The sequence below is a fragment of the Mastigoproctus giganteus genome, chromosome 11 (assembly GCF_048544385.1).
Source record: "Mastigoproctus giganteus isolate SK-2022 chromosome 11, ASM4854438v1, whole genome shotgun sequence".
Lineage (NCBI taxonomy): Eukaryota > Metazoa > Arthropoda > Arachnida > Uropygi > Thelyphonidae > Mastigoproctus > Mastigoproctus giganteus.
In genome coordinates this window covers 124,133,204-124,160,101 of record NC_143585.1, presented here as the reverse complement: position 1 = coordinate 124,160,101, position 26,898 = coordinate 124,133,204, and the positions used below count along the sequence as shown (strand labels likewise).

At 38.1% G+C, this 26,898-nt stretch overlaps 1 protein-coding gene across 2 annotated transcripts in view; it reads left to right on the top strand.

The window, feature by feature from the left end:
* Window positions 1-26,898, top strand: part of Ide (Insulin degrading metalloproteinase) — a 692,915-nt gene that overhangs the window by 394,826 nt on the left and 271,191 nt on the right. For both annotated transcript variants that reach the window (XM_090384737.1, XM_090384738.1), the window contains exon 17: window positions 14,363-14,445. In XM_090384737.1, coding sequence (XP_090240863.1) covers window positions 14,363-14,445 — 83 coding nt within the window. The remainder of the gene's footprint in view (window positions 1-14,362; window positions 14,446-26,898) is intronic.

The following is a 26,898-nucleotide window of genomic DNA, read 5'->3' as shown; positions in this document are numbered from 1 at the left end:
CGCTCTCCTCCTTAACTTGGGGTGCAGACCGATGCACCCTTCTACGGCTTTACCGTGCACTTGTGCGATCCAAATTAGATTATGGGTCCCAAGTATATTCTTCAGCCAGAGACAGTGTACTTCGATGGCTGGATCCTGTCCATCATCAGGCTATACGTATCGCTACTGGAGCATTTCGAACATCTCCTGTCCAGAGTTTATACGTCGAAGCAAACGAACCACCGTTATCGTTTCGACGTAAGCAGTTGTCTTTAAAGTACGCTTTAAAACTGAAATCCCTGCCAGACCATCCTACGTGGCCCTTCGTTTTTGAGCCACGATGGGAAAACTTGTACAATACCCGTAAGACTGCCAATCGTCCTTTTGGTATTCGTCTCCAAGGGCTACTCAATGAACTTAATATCAAGGTAGACAAGGTTGCCCAAACATCAAAGCAACCCTTTCCACCCTGGCATGCTCGTGTCCCGGCATGCGACTTGTCGCTTAGAAACTGGGCAAAGTCGGACACTCCATCATGTGTCTACCTGCAGCTTCATTCAGCACACCGAACTGAATATTCCGACTTCGCGCCAGTCTACACAGACGGTTCGAAGTCAGAATCATATGTGGGATCTGCTGCTGTCTTTACAGACAGGACTATATCAGAGCAGATTCCCTCTGAATGCAGCATATTTACTGCAGAGCTGCACGCTGTAGAGTTAGCCTTGGATCATATTAGTAAATGCCAATACCAACGGTTCATTTTATATTCCGACTCTCTTAGCATGTTACAGGCTTTAATATCTGTGAGGTATAATCCTCATCCAGTTCTGTCTAGCATTCAGCAGAAGATTCACGTTCTCCATGAACGCGAATATGACATCCGCTTCTGCTGGATTCCGAGCCACATTGGGATTAGGGGAAATGATTTGGCTGACGCCGCAGCCAAATCAGCAATTCCCAATAATAACCGCTGCCTGTTAGTCCCCTATACAGACTACAGGCAAATAATACACCAAAAGATATATTCCCAATGGCAGGACTTGTGGAATAGACAGACTGGGAATAAATTATATGGTATAAAGCCTGTAATTGAACCGTGGCAGTCTAGTCTGCGCAGGAATCGTAAGGAGGAAGTTGTTCTAGCTCGTCTCCGCATAGGACACGGTCATCTTACACATTCTTTTCTGCTGAGGGCAGATGACTGTCCTATGTGCGAGAACTGTGGCACAGTTTTATCCATGAGACACATTTTAATTGATTGTCCAGATCTTAGAAATATCCGTTTTACCGCTTTTAATCATCTGACTGAGCCGTATACACTCAGTCAGATTTTATCCGACAATGACAATGTGTCTGCTGTTTTTAGCTTTTTAAAATCAATAAAGATTTTTAATCGAATATAAAACTTACATTTTTCCTTTATGTATTTGTTATACCTTTCAACATAGTGACCTGACTAATTAGGTCACTGAAAGTTTAAACTTTTTTATAAATGACATGGTCTTGGCGCATTATAGCCATAGAAGCTAATGCGCCAATAAAACCAAAACCCAAACCCCCCATGCAGACTGTAGGTACTAGACATAGGAGTCCCTGTCCTGTGTGGACGAGTACCCAGAATCATCTATCCAGGTGATTGATGCTTCTGGGTAGCCAAGAGGTCAGAACAGAACAACAGAACACACACACAATACACACAAACCGACGTCACACACATCTGGCCCATTTGTAGTGATACTGTTCTTCACAGAGATACGAGGCGGAGTTGAACTCGCGTTCTAGGAGCCGCCCTTTACAAAAACACATGTCCACATGTCCACATTGTCCTGGCCTGAAATACATAGAAATAACATGCATGGAGCCTAAAGCACTGCTAATCTGAGCACATACTGTGTAAGGAGTACAAAGCTCATGTATTTAGTTAAAGTGAGGGTTGGACTTCGCACTATGATGGCAGCCCACGAGGTATCTGTAGACAATTCAACTACTCTAAAAGTTAGAGTATCATTGTACCCTACCCATGTGAGTATATGGCTCTTGTAGCAACATAACATCTATGATTTCCTCTTCAGAAATGAGCCTGAGCTCGTCCGCCACAGCTTTGAGCCCACTGTGCATTCAGTTGTAGAAATTTTAGAGCAGCCCCTCTTCTGTATTAAGGTGTCTGGCCATAATCTATACTAGTTGCATCTGTTTCCTTGTCAAAATGATTATCAAGGGTCCTTTCTTCCTTGGTAGTCCTGCTCTGAGACCCAGGTATGAGAGGCTGTTTCAATAATAACACCTGGGGACCTAGTTTTTCTTATTCCCTTGATTTTCAGGGCATTCTTATCACCTTTTAGGTTCTTTGTAACTGCTGCTTTGAGTTCCTCACTATTAGAGTAGTATCTTCCTCAGTTGGTCTTAGTAGTACTAAGTTTAGTGTAGGGGTTTGGGCCCTTTCGTTTTAGCCTGGGACTCTTTGTGGGGGGGGGGGGGTAGTGTTGCATTTCTGTATTTTCCTGCACTTTAGTTTTTGTGGCATCTAGTTTGGTTTGCAGCACCCAGTTTTATATGTGCAGGTCTTGCACTACCCTTTCCAGCCTGGTCCAATATTCCACAATGTCTGTACAGACGGCTGCCATGATCCTACTTTGCAGGCGCCTCCGTAGCCAGGTGGGAAGGAGCAGCAGTGCGTAGCACACGCTTCTTGATTAGACCGGGGTTCGAGCCCGTCACCACCAAATACGGAGGATGCGGAAAGGTCATTCAGGGAATGACCACCGCATATCCCGGAGCAATATGGCCTTAGTTGCTAATGTTCCTAAAAACCAAATAACAACAACAACCTACTTTGCATCCCTTGTATTCCTCGTTATGGCAGTCATTGTATCCAAGGGAGTTCGTCGTTGATTATTTTATCTCGGGATGGCTGCCCAGAATCTGACACTGACCCTGTTCCTTTGTCAGCATCAGGTTTTTATATTTTTATTAACTAGTTCTTCCGGATTGACGATTTTTGGGGGACAACAGCACCCAAAATTCAGCCCCAACAGAAGTGGCTTTTCTTTCCTTTTTTTACAGGCTGGTACTGGTTTATAATTTCATTGAATTTTCATCTGGATTTAAAATTTCATTCTGATTCTTTGATAAGGAGACTATGATACTAAGGAGACTTTGATAAGGTGCATGTATACTTGTATGCCCACCAATACTAGAAGTATAGTTAATAAATTTGATGAATTTCAAGTGCTGGTCAAGACATCAAAGGTGGATATTGTTGAGCTATCAGAGATGTGGTGTCACACATTATAAGGAATGCAGAATTGGAATTTGGGGAGTACAATGTGTACAGAAAGGATAGACAGGATGGATTGGAAGTGAGGAGGGATTATGCTGTTAGTTAAGAAACACACAAAATCTAAGGCAGTGCATCCAGTTGACATTGGTGGAAAGTACAGTGTTGAGTCAGTTTGGTGTGACATAAGCACTGGGAAAGCAAATTTGAGAGTAGGAGTGTGTTATAGGACAAATGACTCTAATGATCACAATGAACAATTGTACAGAGAAATAGAATGGGCCAGAAATCAAATTTTATTATAATAGGGGTTTTAACTTCCCAGATATTGACAGGAACTTGTGGGTTGGTCACTTGCACACTAGTAAGACTTTTGTGGATTTATTGAATGATTGTTTTCTGCAGCAGGATGTTCAAGAGGCAACTAGAGAGGGTAGTACTCTTGATCTGGTTATCAGCAGTGATTATTCGTGCATTAAGAATTTACAGATAAAGGAACAACTAGGTGACAGCGATCACAGTGTTCTGATATGGAATTTACTTATAGGTGTAATTACCATCAGGAAAAAAGGGAAGGGTTTTTGAAGGGAATGGTGACTACAGCGTGGTCTGAGGCAGTTTTTAAATTCTGTATGGTGGGATCAACTGATGATGTTACCAAATGGAAGCATTCAAGGAATTAATCTTGGAAGCTACTAGGCTTTTCATACCGATTAAGAAATATTGTTCAAGATTTAGTCCTAAATGGAAGTCAGTTGAACTAATGAGACTTGTGGCAGAGAAGAAAAATGCATTGGATGCATATAACCCCCCAGGGCTCACATCTGGTGAGTATGGGCTTGGCACACACACAGGGTTCTTTCCACCCAGAGCTGGATATCAGGATATCATCATTCTTCTCTTTCTTGGTGATTTCCTCTCTCTCTCTCTCTCTCTCTCTCTCTCTCTCTCTCTCTCTCTCTCTCTCTCTCTCTCTCTCTCTCTCTCTCTCTCTCTCTCTCTCTCTCTCAGGGTAATTCCGAATTTTTTTTTTTTTTTTTGCCTGTTGCAGCATAAGCCTCGGGCTTCCTTGCACCATATGGCTGATGATGATAATAATAATAAATTATCAGGCGACATAGAAGCCTGTGGCAGATACAAAGAGTACTAGGAAAGTTTTGCAATATGACGCAACAATGAATCACAGGAAGCTGCTTGTTGCTGCATGTTGAGACATGTTCATACGTGCATAGTAGCCGCCGCGCCAAGTCGATGGGCTCAGTTATTCATTAGTAGTGAGAGTGTAAAGTGCTTGCGATGGCATCGTGGTCACGAAATGAGATAAGGACAGTTTTGCGGTATAATTTCGTGCGTGGTTTAACCATAGACCAGTGCTTAGAAGAAATGACTCTTGCACTAGATGATGATTGTCCACATCGTACAACGATATTCAGGTGGTATAGAGAATTCCAAAGGGGAAATTTCACTCTGGAGGATTCTGAGAGGCCGGGAAGGCCACGAACGTCAGTTACGGAGGAAAACGTTACTGCTGTGAGGAAAATGCTTGACGAAAACAGGCGAGTGACCTACCAACAGATAGAGGATACTTTGGGCCTAAATGCACCAGCAATTCGTTCGATTCTGAAAGATCATTTGCACGTGAAGAAACTTTGTTCTCTCTGGGTGCCGCATCAACTGACTGAAGAGCAGATGACACGACGTGTGACTTGGTGCCGGGAGATGTTAAAAAAGTTTGATAAGGGACAATCTCGGTATGTGAACAACATCGTGACAGGTGACGAGACTTGGCTGTACTATTACGATCTGCCGACCAAGGCTCAAAAAAAAGTTTGGGTCTTTGATGATGACGACACACCCGTAATTGTCAGAAAATCCCGATCTGTAAAGAAGAAAATGATAGCTGTATTTTTCAAATCGAGTGGAATTGTGGAACGTGTCGTTTTGGACACGCAGAAGACAGTCACAGCTAAGTGGTATACTGAACAATGCCTGCCTAAAGTCATTGGATCTATGAAGAACCTGCGGCCAAAGTCAAGAATGGACACCTGGTACCTCCATCACGATAATGCTGCAGCTCACCGTGCCAAAGCCTGCACCGAATATTTGACCACGACAGGACTGAAACTTCTCGAGCACCCTCCCTACAGACCAGACCTTGCTCCCTGCGACTTTGCACTGTTCCCGCATGTGAAAATGAAGCTAAAAGGGAGGCGGTTTTCCAGTGATGAGGACCTTCTACGGGCTTGGGACAACGAGTGTGCTTTACTCCCTAGTGAAACTTGGCAGAACTGGTTTAAAGATTGGTTTCGGAGGATGGAGAGGTGTATTGAATGTAGAGGAAATTACTTTGAAAAAATTAAATAAACAAAGCTGTATTGCAAAACTTTCCTAGTACCCTTTGTATAAGCTAGTCTGTATTCAAGCCACAAAGGAGATTGGGCAAATGAAGAAAATTACGAAAAAACTTTGGCTAAGGATGCTAAGAAAAACAGCAAGGACTTCTTTACTTATATAAACTCTAGAAGGAAGGGAATAAATCAGATTGGTCCACTTGATATCGATGGTTCGACTGTTGATGATCCTCCTCAGATAGCAAACAAACTGAATGAGTATTTTGCATCTACATTCACACATGAGGAGTTATTAAGGTTTGAAAATGGCAGAAGGTTATCAAATTGTATCAGGGTGCTTAATGATTTTGTAATAACTGAGATCAAAGTGGAGGAGAAATCGTTGAAGTTAAACATAAGAAAGGCTCCTGGGGTGGATGGGATCTATCCAGTTATATTAAAGGAAGCAGCAAAGGAAGTAAGCAGGCCCTTAGCCATGATTATGGAGGCATCCTTGGACTCAGGAGAGGTTCCCACAGACTGGAGATGTGCAAATATATCCCCAATTCACAAAGGTGCATCAAAAGGCGACACGAGTAATTATAGCCCTGTTAGTTTTACTTCTGTTCTGGGGAAAATAATGGAGTCACTGGTTCAAGAGGCATTGCGGGTTCATCTAGACAAGACTGCTGTAATAATTCAGACACAGCATGGATTTTTTAAGGGAAGTCTTATCTGACAAAGTTGATTGGATACTATGATGTAGTTACAAAGGAACTGGAAGCAAAAAATAATTTTGATATCATATTGAATGTCAGGAAAGCTTTTAATACTGTTGTGCATGGAAGACTACTGTACATATTGGAGCAGTATGGTATTAAGGGCAAATTGCTACAATAGATAAAAGGGTGGGTGAACGGGAGAGGCAGAGAGTGGTAATCAATGGCTGCTCTTTGTGGACTAATGTGATTAGTGAAGTCCCCCACGGTTCAGTGTTGGGACCACTATGTTTTGTATATTTATCAGTGATGAAGGTATATCAGGTTTAATGGCCAAGTATGTAGATGATACAAAGGTTGGCAGGGTTGTTAATGACAGCAGTGGCAGTGAGCAACTGCAACAGGATCTAGAAAAGTTGAGCAGATGGGCTGAGAAGTGGCAACTGAAGTTTAACTTTGACAAATGCAAAGTACTACATATGGGTAGAAGTAACCCTAGAGAAATGTACCAACTGTGTGGTACTACAATTAGGGTGGTAGAAAATGAAAAAGACCTGGCAGTAATTGTGCAGGCTGATATGAAGCTTTCTGAGCAATGCAGACAGGCTGCCAGAGCAGGTCACGTGGTGTTGTCAATGATATACAGGAATTTTGCTAGTAGATAAAAGGAGTTGATTATCCCTTTGTATAAGGCAATGGTTAGGCCATGCCTTTACTGCATACAGGTCTGGAGGCCTCATTTTAGGAAGGATGTAGGGTTGCTTGAACATGTACAGAGAAGGGCAACAAGATTGGTGAGGGCAATGATGGAGTCCTCTTACCAAGAAAGGCTATTGCAGTTTCTGGAGACTAGGCACCTTCAAGGTGATCTGATCGAGGTGTATAAGGCATTGAATGGGTTGAGCATGCTGAATTTGATGGGCCTCTTCTGCTTGCTCAAATTACTCACTTGAGGGGACATAAATTCAAATTAAGAAAGACAATTGTAGAACTGATGTGCGGAAATTGCCTTTAGCCAGTGGGTAGTTGATTGCTGGAACAAACTTACATCTTTCGTTGTGTAAGTTGATAGCTTAAATAAATTCAAGGAGTAACTGGATAGACTTTTAGAGGGAATTGATGTGTGAAATTGTGGGTTTTTTTTTTTTTTTTTTTTTCACTGATGCTACATAAACTCATACACTTGCTTTCTTGCATCACATGCTTATTATTTTCTTGCATCACAAAGTTATTATTTTCATTCATTTCATCCACTGAATCCAACATTTTCAATATTTAACAATAATATTTAATTCTATATACTAGTTTTAGCTGTTTCTAACTAAGAGACAAATTTTCAAGTTCCAGGCTTTTCTAGAAAGTTCTAGAATAATCTGGAATACTCCAGTAATCCTGCTTCACCTGGTTTGAGGCTTTCAAATTGTTAGGAGTGATGCTGGTGCCATGCCTTAGTTATGTGACCTGTAACGAGCCAATCAGGGTGCAGCCAGCCAGCCAAACAACAAGCCTGGAAAATAAGGCAAGGTGGCTCTTTCCTATCTAGTAATTCTTTATATGAAAACAAGTGTTGATTGTTTTTTTGTTGATTGTTGGAACAACCCTCCATCTGTTGTGGAAGTGGACAAGTTTGTTGAAACTCATGCAGTTGTGCTTCACATTTCAAAGATATTTGATCAGGCATTGCATAAAATTATTCTAATTAAGCTACCATCTTATAAATTGATGATTTTTTTCCTAATTGGACATCCACTGATGTATTATAACCCAAAATAAGTGGCCAGTTTTCTCTCTGGCCACTTATTTTGGTTTATAATACATGTCTCTCTGTCTTCTAACTTCTCCAATGCTAGTATTTCCCATGGTTTAGATATTTTTTCCACTCTCTTCCTTTTGTATATTAATGACCTTCTTCCATTTATAGTAAATGATGCATAGTTTTGCAGATGACAACACATTGTATTCTACCTACCAGTTTGAGAAACGTTGCTTTGAACAAACAAAACAATCACCCCAGGTTTCTGTGCTGAGCCTATTGTTGTTTTGTGTATTTATCAATGATATCGATGAAGGTATATCAGGCTTACTGTCCAAGTTTTCGGATGATACAAAGGTTGTCAGGGTTGTTAATGACACTAAAGACAGTATGCTACTACAACAGGCTTTAGAAAAGTTAGGTAGATGGATTGAGAAGTGGCAGCTACAGTTTAACATTGAAAAATGCAAAGTACTGCTTTTGGGTGGCAGTAACCCAAGAGAAATGTACCAACTGTGAGGTACTACACTCAGGGAGGTGGAGAATAAAACAGACCTGGGGATAATTGTGCAGTCAGATATGAAGTTCTCTGAGTAGTGTAGACAGTCTGCCAGAGCAAATCATGGAGTTTTGTCAATGATATATAGGAATTTTGCTAACAGACTAGGAGGGGATTATCCCTTTGTATAAGGCAATGGTCAGGCCATGCCTTGAGTAATGTGTACAGATCTAGAGGCCTAATTTTAGGAAGGATGTAGAGTTGCTAGAATGAGTACAGAGAAGGGTAACAAGATTGGTGAGAGGAACAAAGGGGTGCTCTTACCAAGAGAGGCTTAAGTTCTGCAATTTGCAGCAACTGGAGGCTAGGCACCTGTGAGGTGGTCTGAATGAGGTGTGTAAAGCCTTGAATGGTTTGAGCAGGCTCAGTGCTAATGGGATACTACTGCTTACTCAGATAAAGGTCCTGAGGGGTCATAGATTCAAATTGAAGAAAGACAGTTGTAGAATAGATGTGTGGAAGTTTGCTTCTAGCCAGCAGGTAGTTGATTCCTGGAACTGACTTCCATCTGTTGTTGTACAAGTTGATAGCGTAAATAAATTTAAGGCTGAACTAGACAAACATTTGGATTGACTAGATGGGAGAAATGGAAAGGATTTTTTTTTTTTTTTTTTTTGCAAAAAAAAAAAAAAAAGGATTTTTCTGCTCATGTGCATGTTTTCAATTACCCTCAGATTTATATACATGAGCACATAACTCTATTAGGGATTATCCTGATTTCTAATCTCTGTCTTGGCACAAACACATCACAAATACTGCTTCCTCTAAGTCAGAAAAACTGGGTTTTCTCTTTTGTGCTTGGTGTTGGATGTATAAATATCAAATCCAATACCCCTGCCATGGAATATTGTGGAGAGTGGAGAGAGACTGCAAAAGATGGACCTGAGAGGTTCTGGGGTATCTCATAGTTGTCCTTTTTGTGCTGCATGCATTTTTTATAGGTACTTCCATGGTAGCAGTGTTCTTCTGATCTGGCTTCTATAATTCCTCCCCCCTTTCCTCCAAACCATTCTGAACATGTGGCGTAACCAGTGAACAAACATTTACTTTCCGTCATCAAACTCACAGAACCAATTTTTCTTCTTCATGTATCCTGTCAACTTACTTCTGGAATGACCTCCCTTCATACCTATTTCTTGAAAATTACTCTACAGAATTGAAATGTAATGTCAGTAAGTATCTTCTTTCATATTTTCAGCCTTTAAACGAACAATGGTTTTATGTATTGTAGGTTCTATAACTCTTCCTTATTATATGTTTTAATAAAAAAAAAAAGAGAGAGAGAAACAAAACCCTCTTGGATTGTGTTGTATCCTTTGCTAATGACAAAGCCAACTTATGACATGCCATTTTTATTTTTTCCATTGTATTGAAAATCTTCTGTCATACTCAATACATTCCATTCAGTTCTGCCCATGTCCTTCTGTATGCTATTGATGTCCAGAAAGATCCAGGTGCTGACGACACTTCTTATTCCACTGATTTTTTTATTCTGCTTTGATGTCAGATGAATTTGTCAGACTAGTGGGCAGAGAAGAAAATTGCTTCCAATTATTGTAAATTATCAGGGAACATGGAAACCTATGGTAAGTACTCTGCAGTTAAGTCACTGGGGGGTTTAGGCAAGCTAAGGCAGATTATGAGAAGTCTTTGGCTAATGCAAAGAAAAGTAGCCAAGGTTCATGCACGAAACTTATTTACACACAAATGTAGATTCATGCGTGAAGACGTTTTTAGGGATTGGAACACCAGAAGTACATCAAGTTATGACCAGAGCTAAATGATTTTGTGATAATGGAAAAGAAAGTGTAGGAGAGATTGTTGAAGATATAAGTGAATAGGGGATGTAAGGCTGATGGAATATACTCACTTTTATTAAAAGCATCAGCAGGAGAGTTGCAAACAATCATTGATTATTATTATGAGAGTATCTTTGGATCTCCAGTGTTTCCTACAGTTGGAGATGTGCAAATAATTTTCCTGTTCATAAATTTGGGGGAGGGGGGGACAAAGTTATAGTATGCTGATGATATAAAATTGTTTTCTGTCATCAACTCTGGCAACACTGCTGATTCTCTCAATTACTTGATCCAACAGAAAATCCAGAACCTTGAAGCCTACCTGTCTGTTTTGGTTTCCTCCATCAATCTGGAACTACAACCAGTTGACTTTCTCACTCCAGTGCAATCCAACAGTGGTACATCCTGTGCAGATCAATAATCTCTGCTGTCTAACAACAACACCCTGATTTGGATGTTATTTTTTACCAGAATATGTCCTTTCTTCTACACTTAGATCAACTTCAAATTAAGTTCTGCCAACTCCTGTGGTTGCTAAACAACAACTTTTTCACATTCATAACCAAGCAGTTGTGTTCAAATACATTGATTTGGATCTGTCCTGTCATTCCCTATGGTGCCAAATGCTGCATTACATCTTAGATGGATTTTTGTGGGTCAATTCTGGCTGGTGAAGTGGGCCATATGTAAATTTTGGCTTCACCTTCCACTTATATGTACAACTGTTGGAATTGATTGCCAAAGTTGGTCAGAGTCACAACATAGTACTACTCTTACGAAGAAAAACTTGATCTGCAAATTGCAGCATATGGAAACTAGTTATTTGTGAAGAGACCTGAATGATGCATTAAATGAGTTGAATAAATTAAATGCTGCTAGCATCCTTATACTTTCTTAGGTCACACACATGAGGGGACACAAATTGAAATTGGAAAAAGATGGTTGTAAGATTGAATCATCAGAATTGCTAAAGTGATATGATATACTGCAACTTCGGAACTCGACATGATATTTCTACAATAGTTGATCAGTTGATGTTTTTATAATAGTCTGTCAGTGGGATAGAAATCCAGAATTTAAAAAAAAAAAAAAAAAAATTATGGGTTGAGTTCCAGTGTTGCTGAATTTATCGGCTTCTGCTATATTTTATATTAAAAATTACATTAACATATAACTGAAAAATTAAATTTACACAGTTCCAGTTTAATATTTATGGCAGTATATGTAAACACACAAATATTTATAATACATATTAGCATTAGCAAAGGCACATGATGCAAGAAAGCAAGTTTATATAGCATCATCCAAAAAAAACCCCACCCTTATTTCACCCACCTGCTCACTCCAAATGTTTGTCAAGTTCTGCCTTGAATCTATTTAAACTATCAACTTCTACGACAGATGGAAGTTGTTCCAGCAATCAACCACCCACTGGCTAAAGACAAACTTCCGCACATCTATCCTACAACCATCTTTCCTCAATTTGAATTTATGCCCTCTGAGGTGATTATTCTGAGCAAGAGGAAGAATCCCATCAGCATTGAGCATGCTCAAATCATTCACGGCTTTATACACCTCTATCAGATCACCTTGCCAGTGCCTAGTCTCCAGACACTGTAATTTGCAAAACTTAAGCCTTTCTTTGTAAGAGCAACCCTTTGTTCCATTCACTAATCTTGTTGCCCTTCTCTGTACTCGTTCCAACAGCTCTACATCCTTCTTAAAATGAGGCCTCCAGACCTGTATACAATACTCAAGGTGGGCCTGACCATTGCCTTATAGAAGGGGATAATCACCTCCTTATCTCTACTAGAAAAATTCCTGTATATCATTGACACGACACCATGAGTTACTCTTGCAGACTGTCTGCACTGCTCAGAAAACTTCACATCTGCCTGCACAATTATCCCCAGGTCCTTTTCATTTTCTACCACTGTCAGTGGGGTACCACAGAATTGATACTTTACTCTGGGATTACTGCTTCCCATATGTAGTACTTTACATTTGTCAATGTTAAACTTCATTTGCCACCGCTCAGCCCATCTGCTCAACTTTTCTAGATCCTGTTGCAGCAGTGTACTGTCATTAACAACTCTGCCAACCTTCGTATTGTCTGCAAACTTGGACATTAAGCCTGATATACCATCATCAGTATCATTTATAAATAGAGAAAACAACAATGGACCCAACACTGAACCCTGAGGGACTCCACTAATAACATTAATCCACAAAGAGCAGTGTCCATTGATTACCACTCTGTCTTCTCCCACTCAACCATCCCTTTATCCATAGCAGCAATTTGCCTTCAGTGCCACACTGCTCCAATTTGTGCAGCAGTCTTCCATGTGCAAGAGTATCAAAGGCCTCTCTAAGATCCAAATATATGATATCAAAGTTATTCTTTGCATCCAGTTCCTTTGTGACTACATCATAGTATCCAATCAAAGTAGTCAGACAAGATTTCCCCTTAACAAACCCATGCTGTGTCCGAGCTATAACTGAAGTCTTGTCTAGATGATCCTGCAATGCTTCTTTAACCAGTGCCTCCATTAATTTCCCTGGAACAGAAGTTAAACTAACAGGTCTGTAATTACCTGTGTTTCCCTTTGATCCTCCTTTGTGGATTGGGGTCACATTTGCGCATCTCCAGTCCATGGGTACCTCCCCCTGAATCCAGGGAAGCTCTCATAATTATGGCTAAGGGTTTGCTTACTTCCTTTGCTGCCTCCTTTAATATAACTGGATAGATTCCATCCACCCCCCCAGGTGTCTTTCTTGTGTTTATTTTCAACAGTTTCTCCTCCACTTTACTCTCAGTTATTACAAGATCATCTAGCTTACTGCCAGAGTTGAATACACCTCTGGCATTCCCCTCCCTGAATAACTCCTCATGTGTGAATGCGGATGCAAAATATTCATTCAGTTTGTTAGCTACCTGAGCAGGATCATCACAGTTGAACCATCGATATCAAGTGGACCAATCTGATTCATCCCCTTCCTTCTAGAGTTTACATAAGTAAAGAACTCTTTGCTGTTTTTCTTTGCATCCTTTGCCAAAGATTTCTCATAATCTGCCTTCGCCTGCATAACCTCTTTTGTAACTGGGTTACAGACCAGCTTATATCTATCCTAGGCTTCTGTGTTACATGTTAATTTATATGTATCCCAGGCATTTTTCTTCTGTCACATGTCTAATTAGTTCATCTGACATCCACTTAGGCCTAAACCTTGGACAATATTTCTTAGTTGGTATGGAAAGCCTAGTGGTTTCCAAGATTAATTCTTTGAATGCTTCCCATTTTGAATTTGCTGTTGGTAACATCGTCAGTTGGTTCCACCGTATAGAATTTAAATACTGTCTCAGACCACCGTAGTCACCTTTATGAAAGCAAAAACCCTTCCCTTTACCCTTGATGGTAGTTACCTCTTTGAGTAAATCCCACTTAAGCACACTGTGATCACTGGCACCTAGTGGTTCCTTTATCTGCAGATTCTTGATGCATGAAGAATCACTACTGACAATCAGATCAAGGGTATTACTCCCTCTAATTGACTCCCGAACAAGCTACTGTAGAAAACAATCATCCAATAAATCCACAAAAGCGTTAAAGGGGGTGAGTGACTATCCCAGAAATTCCAATCAATATCCGGGAAATTAAAATCCCCCATTATAAGACACTTTAATTTACTGGCCCACTCTATTTCTCTGCAAAATTGCTCATTATACTCATCAGATTCATTAGGCCTATAACACACACCTACTCTCATTTTTCCTTTTCCAATGCTTATGTCACATCAAACAGACTCAACGTTGCATTGTCCACCAACATCAATTGGATGTTGGTAGATAATGCAATGACTTTTATTTGCAATGATTATTTTGACATCTTCATAATTTTCTCTTTGAATATATATGTCACTTTAAATTCATTTTAAATTATAGAACACAAAAATGTCAAGAATTTGGTTCAAGCAAGATGGTGAATTTCTCCTTCCTAAAGCAGTTTTAAACTTCGAATTTGGGAGGTAAGAAATTATATACAAAATTTTGCTGTATGAAATAATTTTACTTGTCTCTCATTGAATTTCGTTGTCAATAATTTTTCTTGTCTTTCATTGATAAATATAAGTTTTTTGCACCCCAAACTGTTTTTGGTGGGGTGTGTGTGTTGGGGGGCAATAATTTCAAAATGACACACCATTTGGATCACTTTCTTCCTGTCAGGAAAGATCCGGTTTGATTTACAGCCTCAGGTCAGAATGATTTATTCTATGGATGGCAGCAGAAATGTCTAAAGGGTGTTTTCAACTGACTGTGTTTTGAACAAGTGTATGATGTGCCAGAGCCATAGGTTTTTCATCTGTATGAAAAACTAAAACTCTGGTGCATTATACAACTATCCAACATCAGGATAGTTGTATCCTCATACCATACAGAGTACATGAAATAGAAATAAGCTAAGAATGAGATATTTGTGTGTTTGTTTTTTTTTTTTTTTTTTTTCATGCAAATATATTTAGATGATGTCTAAACATTTTATTAACATTCCTCGGTGTCACATGAATTTCATCTCAGTGGTTTTGAATTGGAGTGTGTGTGTGGGTGGGGGCTAGAATCTTATTTTTTTTTTTTGTGTATAAAAGGTTGAATCCTGTAATACAACTATATATGCAATAGGAAGAATTATAAATTGACTTGAATTTACACAATTTAAATATGATCAATTTAATATGATCATGTTTATCTGAAGACAATTTTTTTTTAATCTGTCTGGAATGAGTCTTCTTGATAAGGCCATTTTCTCTGTAACTCAATCTTTTTTCACAACTTCCTGCCATGTACATTATCCATATTTCTTTTGGCACCTTTGAGACCTGATTGGAGTGGTTAAGGAATTAAATGGATTGAGTAAGTTAAATGGCAGTGGCATCCTATCTTAGTGTAAATAAATTTAAACTGAAGATGATGGTTGTGGGATAGACATGCATTCAGCCAGAGAATGGTTGATTTGAGATTGCTGGAACAAACTTATTTTAGGTGTTATGGATGTGGATAGTTTGAATAAATTTAAGGAGAAATTTGCCAAATTTTTTGGTAGGGGGGGGTTATTTAATCAATGGTTTTTGCGATTTATTTATTTATTTTTTGGCTGATGCTGTATAGGCCTGCTTCCTTGCATCATTTCTCACTACTAATACTAATAATATGTCCTTAGCTTATTATAAAGCTTGTAGGTCATACTATGAAATTTGGGATGGAGTCAGAGAAAACAGAGATAACATAACAAATTGAGGCTTTGAGTTGGGAGTGGTTGTGTTGTGTTGAGTGAAAAGAATCAGCTGCCACTTAGTGTTGCCTGGTGGTCATACACATGCATGGCCATTCCTTTGTGCTGTGGGGATACCATATACAAGGTGCAGCTAAAACGAATGAGAATCTTTGCTTACCATTGCCTTACTACTGTGCATATCGACAATATTCATATTGTGCTATAGCTTGTTTTTTTTCCTGTACAGATCAGTGTTTGTTTCATTGCAATCGGTAAGTTTTGATTGAATTATTTGTTTGTTATTTTGTTATTTGTTTTTTTTTTTTTAGGAGCATTAGCAACTAAGGCCATATTGCTCCTGGGATGTGGTGGTCATTCCCTGACCTTTCCGCATCCTCCATATTTGGTGGTCACGGGCTCGAACCCCGGTCTAATCAAGAAGCGTGTGCTACGCACTGCTGCTCCTGCCCACCTGGCTACGGAGGTGCCATTTGATTGAACTATGCCTGTTTAGGTGAATCAGTGTTTTAATCCTTCGGTGTGAAAATGAGTGACTGTAATTTAGAGCAAAGAATGGTTATTAAAATTTTAGTGAAGCTCTGTAATAATGGTGCAGAAATGTTGGAGATGTTATGGGAAAGTGTATGGTGGTGAAACCATGAATCAGCTATGTGTGTACAAAGGGTACAAACAGTTCAAGGAGGAACAGGAAGATGTTCACGATGTCAAGAAGACTGAAATATTGCCGACTTCAACAATTGAGAATGTTAAAAAAGATATTATGCACCAAGACTGTCAGGTGAGCTTTTGACTAATCGCAGTACAGTTACACATTGACAAAGAAACAATAAGAATAATTCTGACAGAGTGGTTGGGCACAAGAAAGGTGTATGTGTGCAAATGTTTCTGCACATTCTGACAGACGATCAGAAACAGAAACCTGTGGAAGTTTGCAATGCAAATTTGCAAAACAAAAATTTGTGAAACTCCCAACTTTTGTTTGGATTCAGTGATAACAGAGATGAATTCTGGGTCTTTCAGTATGATCCACAAACCAAGTGTCAAAGCCTCTTCTCTTATCCCCATTTAAAGAAAGTAAGAATGTCTTGATCGAAGATCAAGTCCATGCTTGTCATTTTCTTTGATGATTGTGTTCAATCATCAAAGAAAATGACAGGTGTTGTTCAACATGAAAAGGGGTTGTTCAAGATGAATTTGGCCCATGAATTAATCACACAGTACACTGAGATTTTAGAATGACTTCATGAAAAAAAGATTTGAAAGGCAGCCCAATTGATGGCTGGACAAATGGTTTTTGCATCATGACAATGTGCCATGTCATTCCTCTTTCACAGTGAGAGAATTTTTGACAAAAAACAAGATCACCTGCATTATTTGCTAGATCTGGTGCCATGTAACTTTTTTTCTTTTCTTGAAAATTAAAATCCATCTCAAAGGAAGGTGATTTTGAGGACTTATCAGACATTGAGAAGAACACAACACAGCAATTGAAGGCTGTATCTTCTGAGCACTTCGGGTGCTGTGTTAGATCCTGGAAATTGCAAATGGAATGCTGCATAGGCCTGGCTGGAGAGTACTTTGAAGGGGATAAACATTGAAATTGTTGTATTTAAAATAAATGATTTAAAAAATATTTCTCATTTCCTTTTAGCTGCACCTTGTATCAATGCTATTAAAAAAAAGTGTGCTCTACCTCTGCCTTTTGTGAAGCTCTATTTATTGAAATAAATTGCTCTGTGTTTAGCTTTAATATAATTAATGTTTACTTTTCTCCTCAGTCTGACTTTGAATTGCATGATGAATTTGTAATCTGGTTAATTTTTTTCTGTAATTTAAAATTTTACATACTCTAATTTATGGTTTCAGTGATTTCAATCTTCTTCCCCTATGCATTGATCTTCGGAAACAGATTGATAACCAAGTCAGCTCTCTACTTTTTTTTTTTTTTTCTTTCAGATTGTTAACTCTCCTTCAAGAGATCAAGCTCTTGATCTTCTCCTTACCAATTCTAAAATCTCCTGGCCACTTGAAAGACCCAAGTGCCAAGCATCCAGTGAACAAGCATTTCTTAATTCTTTTATGGGAAAGTTTGCATATGCTTTCCACTCATACTTCTCCCTTGTACCATTACTGCTAGTTCACTTGCAACATTATTGCATTACCTGATATCATCATACTGATACCTCAGTTGCAACACATTGTTAGTCCCAGTGGCAGTGGACTGCTTGCCTTGCCCACACCATCTTACTGCTTGTCTTGCAACATACTTCTCTTATTTGTATTTACAAATGACAGTAATGGCAGTGTGCTACTGCAATAGGATCTAGTAAATTTGGGCAGATGGGCTGAGAAGCGGCAACTGAAGTTTAACATTGACAAATGCTAAGTACTGCATATGGGTAGAAGTAACCCCAGAGGAATGTACCAGCTGTGTAGTACAGGTCGACCGTCCCTAATCCAGCAGCGTTGGGTCCTGTGGAGTGCTGGATTAGTGAGTTTGCCAGATTACCAGTGGTTATTTTAGCACATGCAGTTTACTCAACAGTTGACCATCTCATCATACCTTTAACACGTTGACTGCCAAGCTAATTTAAGACAAAAATTCCCCAGGGACCAAAAAATATTTAGCAAATAATTTGATTAGTAATTCTAAAATAAACATTGTAATGTCAGTGCTGTCGTTTTTTTGCTTAAATTATCAAAAGAAAAGAGTGTTTTTATGTCACATATATGTGGCTGACGTGGCCCAGTAGGTTACTTTATTTCTTGAGAAGCCATATCGGCCACATGTGTGTGTGTGATGCTATTACAGCATACATATGAAGGTTGTTTGTGATTAGTTTATTGCTGAGCTATGTTGCTGAGCTAGATAATTTGTCTTTTCTTGCAAAATCATAATTAGATGCACACATTTGTTCGTACCACTCAAAAAGTTTTGTTTCAAGCTCCTCGTGTCATGCACTTCTTCAAGTTTTTTTTTTTTTTTTTTGGTTTTTCAGTATTGTAGATAAAGTAGGTAAAGGGATGTTGTATTCCTTTGCAATGTCCATTTTGCTTTGTTCCATCCTATCAGCCTCTTGTATAATATTCAGTTTAATTTCCAGGTTTAATTCCATTCGTTTACATTTTGTTGCCATGACACTGCTAGGTGAGATTTAATATAAACAAATTTTAAATTAATTTAAAGACACAAGTTCCAAAAAAAGATATCAGCTCAAATAAAATCGCAAAAAAAAAATAGATTATACTGTAACAAAAGACTCTTTGAACTGGTTTAACAATTGCAACTGACCTTAATCACGTGTAGAGCGAGAGAGTGTATGTAAAAAACAGAAAAACTGTGTTTATTCTTTTGTTAATTTAACAGCTCATACTTCACAGCAATTTTTTTCAGAGTGCGCTTATGTTGTAGCTACCATAAACTAGATTTCTTTACACAAAAGTAATTTATAACAAGTCAGTGCCATCCTTCAGGAAGCAAGGAATGGGTGGGCAGAAGCAATAATATGGGCAGTATTATTATTGTTATTATTATTATTAGCCATATAGTGCAGGGAAGCCTGAGGCTTATGCTACACCAGCCAAAAAAAAATTTGAGTTACTCTGAGAAAGAGAGAGAGAAGTAGAAGGGAATCATCAAGAAAGAGAAGAATGATGATATCCAGCTTGGGACCCTGGGTGTGCCAAGCCCATACTCACCAGATGTGAGCCCCTGGGGTTAATCAGACAATTGTGCCAAGATTTGTATTAAACATACAAAATAACAATATTTATTTCTCACAGGTTAAACACGAACTTTGTAATATATATTAACCGAATTTCGTAATAAATGAATATATTCACAAAGAAAAGCATATCATTTTGCAGTGGAATGGTAGGTGCTTCATATAAACTAAGTTTGTATTAACGAGATTTTACTCTCTGTGTGTATATACAGGAACTTTACGTAAGCTTTTGCTGGCCGCTGCAAACTTAAAAAAATCATGGAAACGTATTTTGCATCCTGTAGGAATAAATGGAAGTCTCGTGAAAATATTGTAATGTTAATAACACAGGTGTGTGTGTGTTTTTTTTTTTTTTTTTTTTTTTAATTCGTTCCAAGTCCTTGAAAGTTGAAATTTTCGCTATGTTACTAAGCTATTTATCTCTCTAAAAGGTCATATTTATAATCGAAATAGCGCTACCCTTTCATCGTTATCATATGTTCTGTTATAAGAATCAATTTTGAACGCCTTTATGATATTTTTCTAAAGCATGTTTCCGGAGGTCACGACCATAAAATAATAAAAACAATTTGCATTTTCTGGTTTATTTGGCTTTTCTGTTAGCGCAATCTGTTATAAACAGGTAGTAAACTCGATCTTATTGCATTTGCGATAATACCGATAACTGCAATTGTGTGGTTTTTTACGCTGTTATCGTTAAATGCGTTCCCCTTCACTGAAATCTTCAATCATAAAAAAACAAATTATCAGAAACTTCTCTTCATTCCTATTTACTTATTACAATGATGAAGGGAAAGCAACCAGCTAAAAGAGCAAGTGGTGGTAGTGCCAGGAAACGAAACAAAATTGATTTAGAAATGAAGATGAAAATGATTAAGAAGTATGAAGCAGGACAAAGTTTGTCATCTATTGCAAGGGAATTAAGTCTCGTTGCTTTAACAGTGAATACTATTTTAAAGGACAGTGTGTGTGTGTAAAAGAACAGGTCAAAGGACCAATGCACTTACAATCAACAGTGATCACAAAACAGCATTCAGGTGCTATATCGAAGATGGAAAAGCTATTAATAATATGGATCAGGAGTGCCCCTGAGTCTAATGATCGTTCTAGCAAAAGCAAGAAGTATTTATGAAGATATTAAGGATAAGTACGGCAAACCCCAAACCAAGTTCGTGGCAAGCAACGGGTGGTTTAATAGGTTAAAGTATCACACTGGTTTCCACAACGTTAAAGTATACAGTGAAATCGCAAGTGCCAATTCTGCAGCTGCAGAGAAATTTTGTGATGTGCTGGAAAAAATTATTAATGAAGGCTGATATTCAACGCAGCAAATTTTTAACGTTGACGAGACTGCCCTGTATTGGAAAAAAATGCCGGATCGAACATACATTGCCAAACAAGAAAACACAATGCCAGGTTTCAAGGCATCAAAAGATAGGGCCACACTCTTTCTTGGGGCTAATACAGTGGGATATTACAGATTAAAATCACTACTTCTGGAATCCCTGTGCATTTAAGGGCATCAATAAAAACACTTTACCCATGCATTTCCGATCGAACCAGAGAGCATGGATAACAATATCTCTCTTTGAGGTATATCCGTTTTACCGCTTTTAACCATCTGACTGAGCCGTATACACTCAGTCAGATTTTATCCGACAATGACAACGTGTCTGCTGTTTTTAGCTATTTTAAATCAATAAAAGTTTTTATTTGTATTTAATTTATGCTATTGTTACGTCTTTATTGATTTATTTTTTATATCTTTGTTATTATATATCTGGACATGGTGGCCTTACTAATTAGGTCACCGAGAGTTTAAATTTTTTAAATATTACCTAGTCTTGGCGCATTATAGCCTTAGTTGCTAATGCGCCAAAAAAATCCAAACCAAGCCAAACCAAAACCTCTTTGAGGATTGATTTAAATGCTTCTTCATTCCCGAGGTTGAATAATATTGTATAGACTATGACTTCCTTTCAAGATTTTGCTTCTATTAGATAATGCTCCTGGACATCCTATGCATCTAGATGATTTCAATTCGAACGTGAGAGTCATATTTCTACTCCCAAACAAGACTTCACTCATCCAACCTATGGATCAGGGTGTTATTTCGAATGTAAAAGCATACTATTTATGCACAACATTTGGTCAGGCATTGTCCGCCGCAGGCGATGAGAAAAATTTTACGTTAATAGACTTTTGGAAATCTTACAATATTTACCATGCCATCTTAAACATTAATAAGGCCTGAGCGGAAATTACTAAAAGTTGTTTAAATGGTCCATGGAAGCAAATGTGCCCATGGCACGTAAAAGGCTTCGAAGGATTTGAAAAAGATGAATCATATGAAGAGGTTACAGATAAGATTGTAAAGGCTGCAGAGCTACATCAGTTGGAGGTTGATGCCAAACACATGGAGGGGTTAATAGAGGAAGAAGAGAAGGAAATATCTAATGAAGAACTTATTGACTTGCTGGCAGCGATAGTGAAAGAAGAAAATGTTGATGAAGCCCAAGATGAACCAAATGAGGATCCGGGACTCTTCATCACCAGAAAGATAGCAAGGTATTTCGTGCAATTGCATCGGCAATGGCGAGGTTTGAGAAGATGGATTCTGACAGCAAATGATTCTTAAAAGTTAACTGAAGGGTGAATGATATGCTTGCTTGCTACAAAGAAAGCTACGATGACAAGAAAAAAGTCACCGTCCAGTCATTCATTAATATATTCTTTTGTAAGGTTGAGCGGCCGACTCCTTCTAAATCTCCACAACCCTCAATTTCTGCAGCGGCATACTTATCAGCTGAAGACGTCGATTCTAGCAAAAATGCTCAAGAGGTAAAACTTTGACATTATGCTTGTCTCTTCTCTTTTTTTGTAATTTTATAGTTTTGAAATTTTTTTAAATTGCACGCTTTGTAATTTTTCCTGCGCATGAGTAAAAATTTGAATTAATACGATACATAATTCTATTTACATGTTCATCGAATATTTCTTTTTTGATTCAATCAATGCAGCCAGCACAGTTGCGAGTGCTGCACAAGCATGGGGGAAATTCCGACTTACGTAGCGTTCTGCGGAATGTAACCCTTACATAAGTCAGGGAGTTCCTGTATATATATAAAATATTGATAAAAATAATCAAGTTACTGAATGACAAAGTAAGCAAGCAAAGTAATAATTAAATCAAAATTATTAAACTGTGTTATGGATCCAGAGTATTACTAGTTACAGTAGAGAAAACCGGCAACCATAATGAAATATAGAAAAATGTTTATATTCAGTGTATATGGAAGGGATGTTGACCTATCAATTGTAATTACCATGGAAAAATTGAGAATGCCTGTAAGGTGAAGGAGATAATTTGAAATTAATTGATTAACATAAAAATAATAACAAAGATAACAATGTTACCTAAAGTAGTGGGTCCTAAGGCTTTATCTACTTCTTCAAAGGGTTGGTAGCCAGAACTGTAGGAGCCACCACAATAAGCAGGGTCTCTGTTTCTGTTATGATGTATATGTGTGAAATGTATAAATCATAGCCGACCTGACGGAGACCAAAAAGAAAGGAATAAAATTTCAAAAAAAAAAAAAAAAAAAAATTTAGATAAAATAATGCTAATAAAACTTTATTAAAGAAAAAAGAAGAATAAAAGTTTGAAATCATAAAGACTAATACATTACAAAAATTAAACAAAGTAACTGTAGATTATGGGATAAAGTCAGGTTAAAGCCAACTTACTGTGTGTTTGGACCAGAATCGGTGAAATAGCTGCGTGTGGTGTTTACAGAGCAACGTTGGAGATCCAAGGATGAAAGCCGATAGATCTGTCCAGAATGTTTATATCAGTTGAATTAACCGTGTGAGGGGGAAGAAGTGGAGTCATCAAAGTGAACCGTCCCATGTTATGGGGAAGCATGTAAATAAACAAATGAGGCAAATTTCCAGCAAAGGGAGACTTTGCTGGTATTTACCCTTCAAAACTTACTCTGGAGAAAACAAATAATAATGATTTTTCAGCCAATTACTTAGACTTGGATATTAATATTTTTAATCATGCCACAATCAACATATACAATAAAAGAGATGCTTTTAACTTTAATGTAGTCAGTTTTACCCACTCTGACATTTCTAAAAAAGTACATGCTAATATAATACTCTCCCAATGCATCAGAATTGTGACATTACAGTTATTCCCATAAACCTGGCAGAACTTTAGAAAGGTTACTTAAACTATAATGGACATCCTTCCTAATTCCAGTTATTAATGCTCTGAATACTGGCAACATTTCTCATGTGCAAACTTTTGACTTCAATAGTCTATTCAGCAGCATAGATCTAACCAACTTAAAATCAGTCATGTATGAAATTTATAATAAATACAAACATATTATTCATTGTAATTCAGTTTTTTGGAGCAATCTCATTAATCTCTGTGTCTCCAATAACTACATTTTTGATGGCAAATCTGTATACTTGCAAACCAAAGGTAACCCCATGGGTAGCCCCGCTAGCTGTATCTTAGCTAACCTATATCTATACTGGTCTGAGACCTCTCTACCGTCAGATATAAAACTTTACAGATATATTGATGACTTATTGGTATTCAGCTACTCTACATTTATACAGGACTTTGCTGGTATTTACCTTTCAGAACTTACTCTGGAGAAAACAAATAGTAATGATTTTTCAGCCAATTACTTAGACTTGGATATTAATAGCCCTTATATCACAATCAACATATACTGTACAATAAAAGAGATGCTTTTAACTTTAATATAATCAATTTTACCCACTGGTACTCTAACATTTCTAAAAAAGTACATGCTAATATAATACTCTCCCAATGCATCAGAATTGCGACAATATGCAATAGTGACAGTCTCTTTGCTGACAACATTAAACAACTCCATGATAAATTGCTATGCAGTACTTTTATAGCATTTCTCTACCATCATTTCAAAAAAGGAGTAAATATTATAAAATTCAAAAAACTTATAAACTTTTGATATAAACACATATTTACTGTTTTATTACATATTAATTTCAAGGCTGTACATCATGTATAGTTATATACCCCCTAGCCTTTGTCGTGTCTCACGGTGTAGAAAGCTTGTGCCCATGGATTGGCGATGCATGGGGGTATTGGGTTTTGTTATGTCCTCCTTTTTTTTTACATTTACATTTACTCAATAACAATAGCAATACTGACTTAAACCATATGAGGCATTTTTCCAGATATCTGTCCAGGGACAAACTAGGGTACAGGTTTATCAATCCCAGACAACCCAAGCACAACTATATTACTCTTCTTCAGATTTCTTTCTACAGTCCTTAATTACTACATTTTATTTCTCGTGCGCAATTAGGCTGGCTGAAAGCAATATCGAGATGCTATTCCTCTGCTATCGTTTCTTTTTTATTCTGATACAAAGTTTAGTGTCTTTTCTATGCTACTTTGTCAGTCATAGTCTCCCTTTGCTGGCACTTTGCCTCAGTTGTTTATTTACATACTTTCCCGTAACACTGGATGATTCACTTTGACGACTCCACTTTTTCCCCCTCACACATGGTTACTTCAACTGATATAAGCATTTCGGACAAATCTATCGGCTTTCATCCATGGGTATCCAACATTGCTCTGTAAACACCACACGCAGCTGTTTCACTAATTCTGGTCCAAGCACACAGTAAGTTGGCTTTAACCTGACTTTATCCCGTAATCTACAGTTACTTTGTTTAATTTTTGTAATGTATTGGTCTTTTTGATTTCAAACTTTTATTCTTCTTTTTTCTTTAATAAGGTTTTACTGGCATTATTTTACCTATTTTTTATTTTTTTTGTTTGAAATTTTATTCCTTTCTTTTTGATCCTCATGGAGTACTTTTTAATGGTAAATACGCATTCAAGGCATCTGTGATTAATGTTTTAAAAGCATACCACAGTTCAAATGTATTCATTCTCTGTGCGATATCTACCCAGTTAATAGAGAACATGTAGTGCCTTAAGGCATCGTAATTTCCTTTTCTGAAATTAAAACCCATTCCTTTGCCTTTTACTACTGCTACCTCTCTCTCATCATCAGCCACCGTAGAACTCCGTGATCACTTCCTGCTACTGGTTCCTCTACTGTCAGCACTGTTATGTCATCTGATTCATGGGTGATGATGAGGTCTAGGATATTCTTTTCTCTAGTACTTTCCCTGACATGTTGATCATCTAGTTGATTTAAAAATTTTGTTCCCCATGTCGAGTTTCCTTCCCATTTACTCCAATCAATTAGAGGCAAATTGAAATCACCCATAATAAGACATTGACGCTTACTTGCCCATTTCATTTGCATGTAGAGGCTTTTGTCATAATCTTCACAAGCACCTGGTCTGTAGATTACTCCTACTCACATTATACCTTTGTTTCCAACCATTCAGACTCTATACTAGCATGTGAAATGTCTGAATCCGGGAAAGCTATCGTCGCACTCAGGCTGCTTCTGATAAGAAGCATTACCCCACCACCCCTTCTATCTACCCTATCCTTCCTAAATACAATATACAAGCAGTACTTAAACTCATCATCCCCAATTTCCAGGTGGCACCACGTCTCTGTAAGCCATATTATGTCCGCGTTACTTGTTTTAACCAGCAGTTTGAATTCGCTCATTTTATTGACGACACTTCTAGCGTTACTGTATAAATAATTAAGATTTACAGTTCTTGTATATTTAACAATCCTAACACAACCCTTGAAGTTTTTTAGGCTCTCTTCCCTGATATTAGCTACCCGCTCACGTGAAACGTTTCTGCCCCAGAACATCTAGATAATACGTCCAGTTGGGGTAGCAGATAAGAACTCTTAAGGTATGTGCAAGAGTTACTTTGACCAATATTATCAGATAAACGCGTGTCAGTATTACCCACATCCCCCCCTAGCTAGCAGTTTCCCTGAACCTTTAAGGTATCCTCAATAATACTGGCAAAAACTTTTGCACCACCTTTGTTTAAGTGTATCCCGTCTCTACAAAACAAATTCCTTCTACCTACAAGTGTGGGCCATGCTGAAAGAACTTTCCCCCCTAAAGCCTTGCAGATTCCTTCAAGTCTTGAGTCAATCCACAAGGCTCTTAACATATAATCCCTCCTATCGTGTCTGGGCAGAATTGCAGACACATAGACATTGTGGCCTAGCTTGCGGCATTTCCTCATCATGGTCCTGTATTTTTCCAACAAATCGTCAGATCGTGTACGTTTAATATCATTAGTCCCCACGTGAATAATAATACAGTAAACCTCCGCTATTCGCGGGGGTTACGTTCCTGAGAAATGCCGCGAATACCGAAAACACGAATACTGAGTTATGGCTCCCATAGTAATAAAGGGTTTCCGTTCCAAAGTATGAAATATATAAGAAAAACTAGTCTAAAATTTTGTCTATGTATGTATTATATGTACCTTCATAA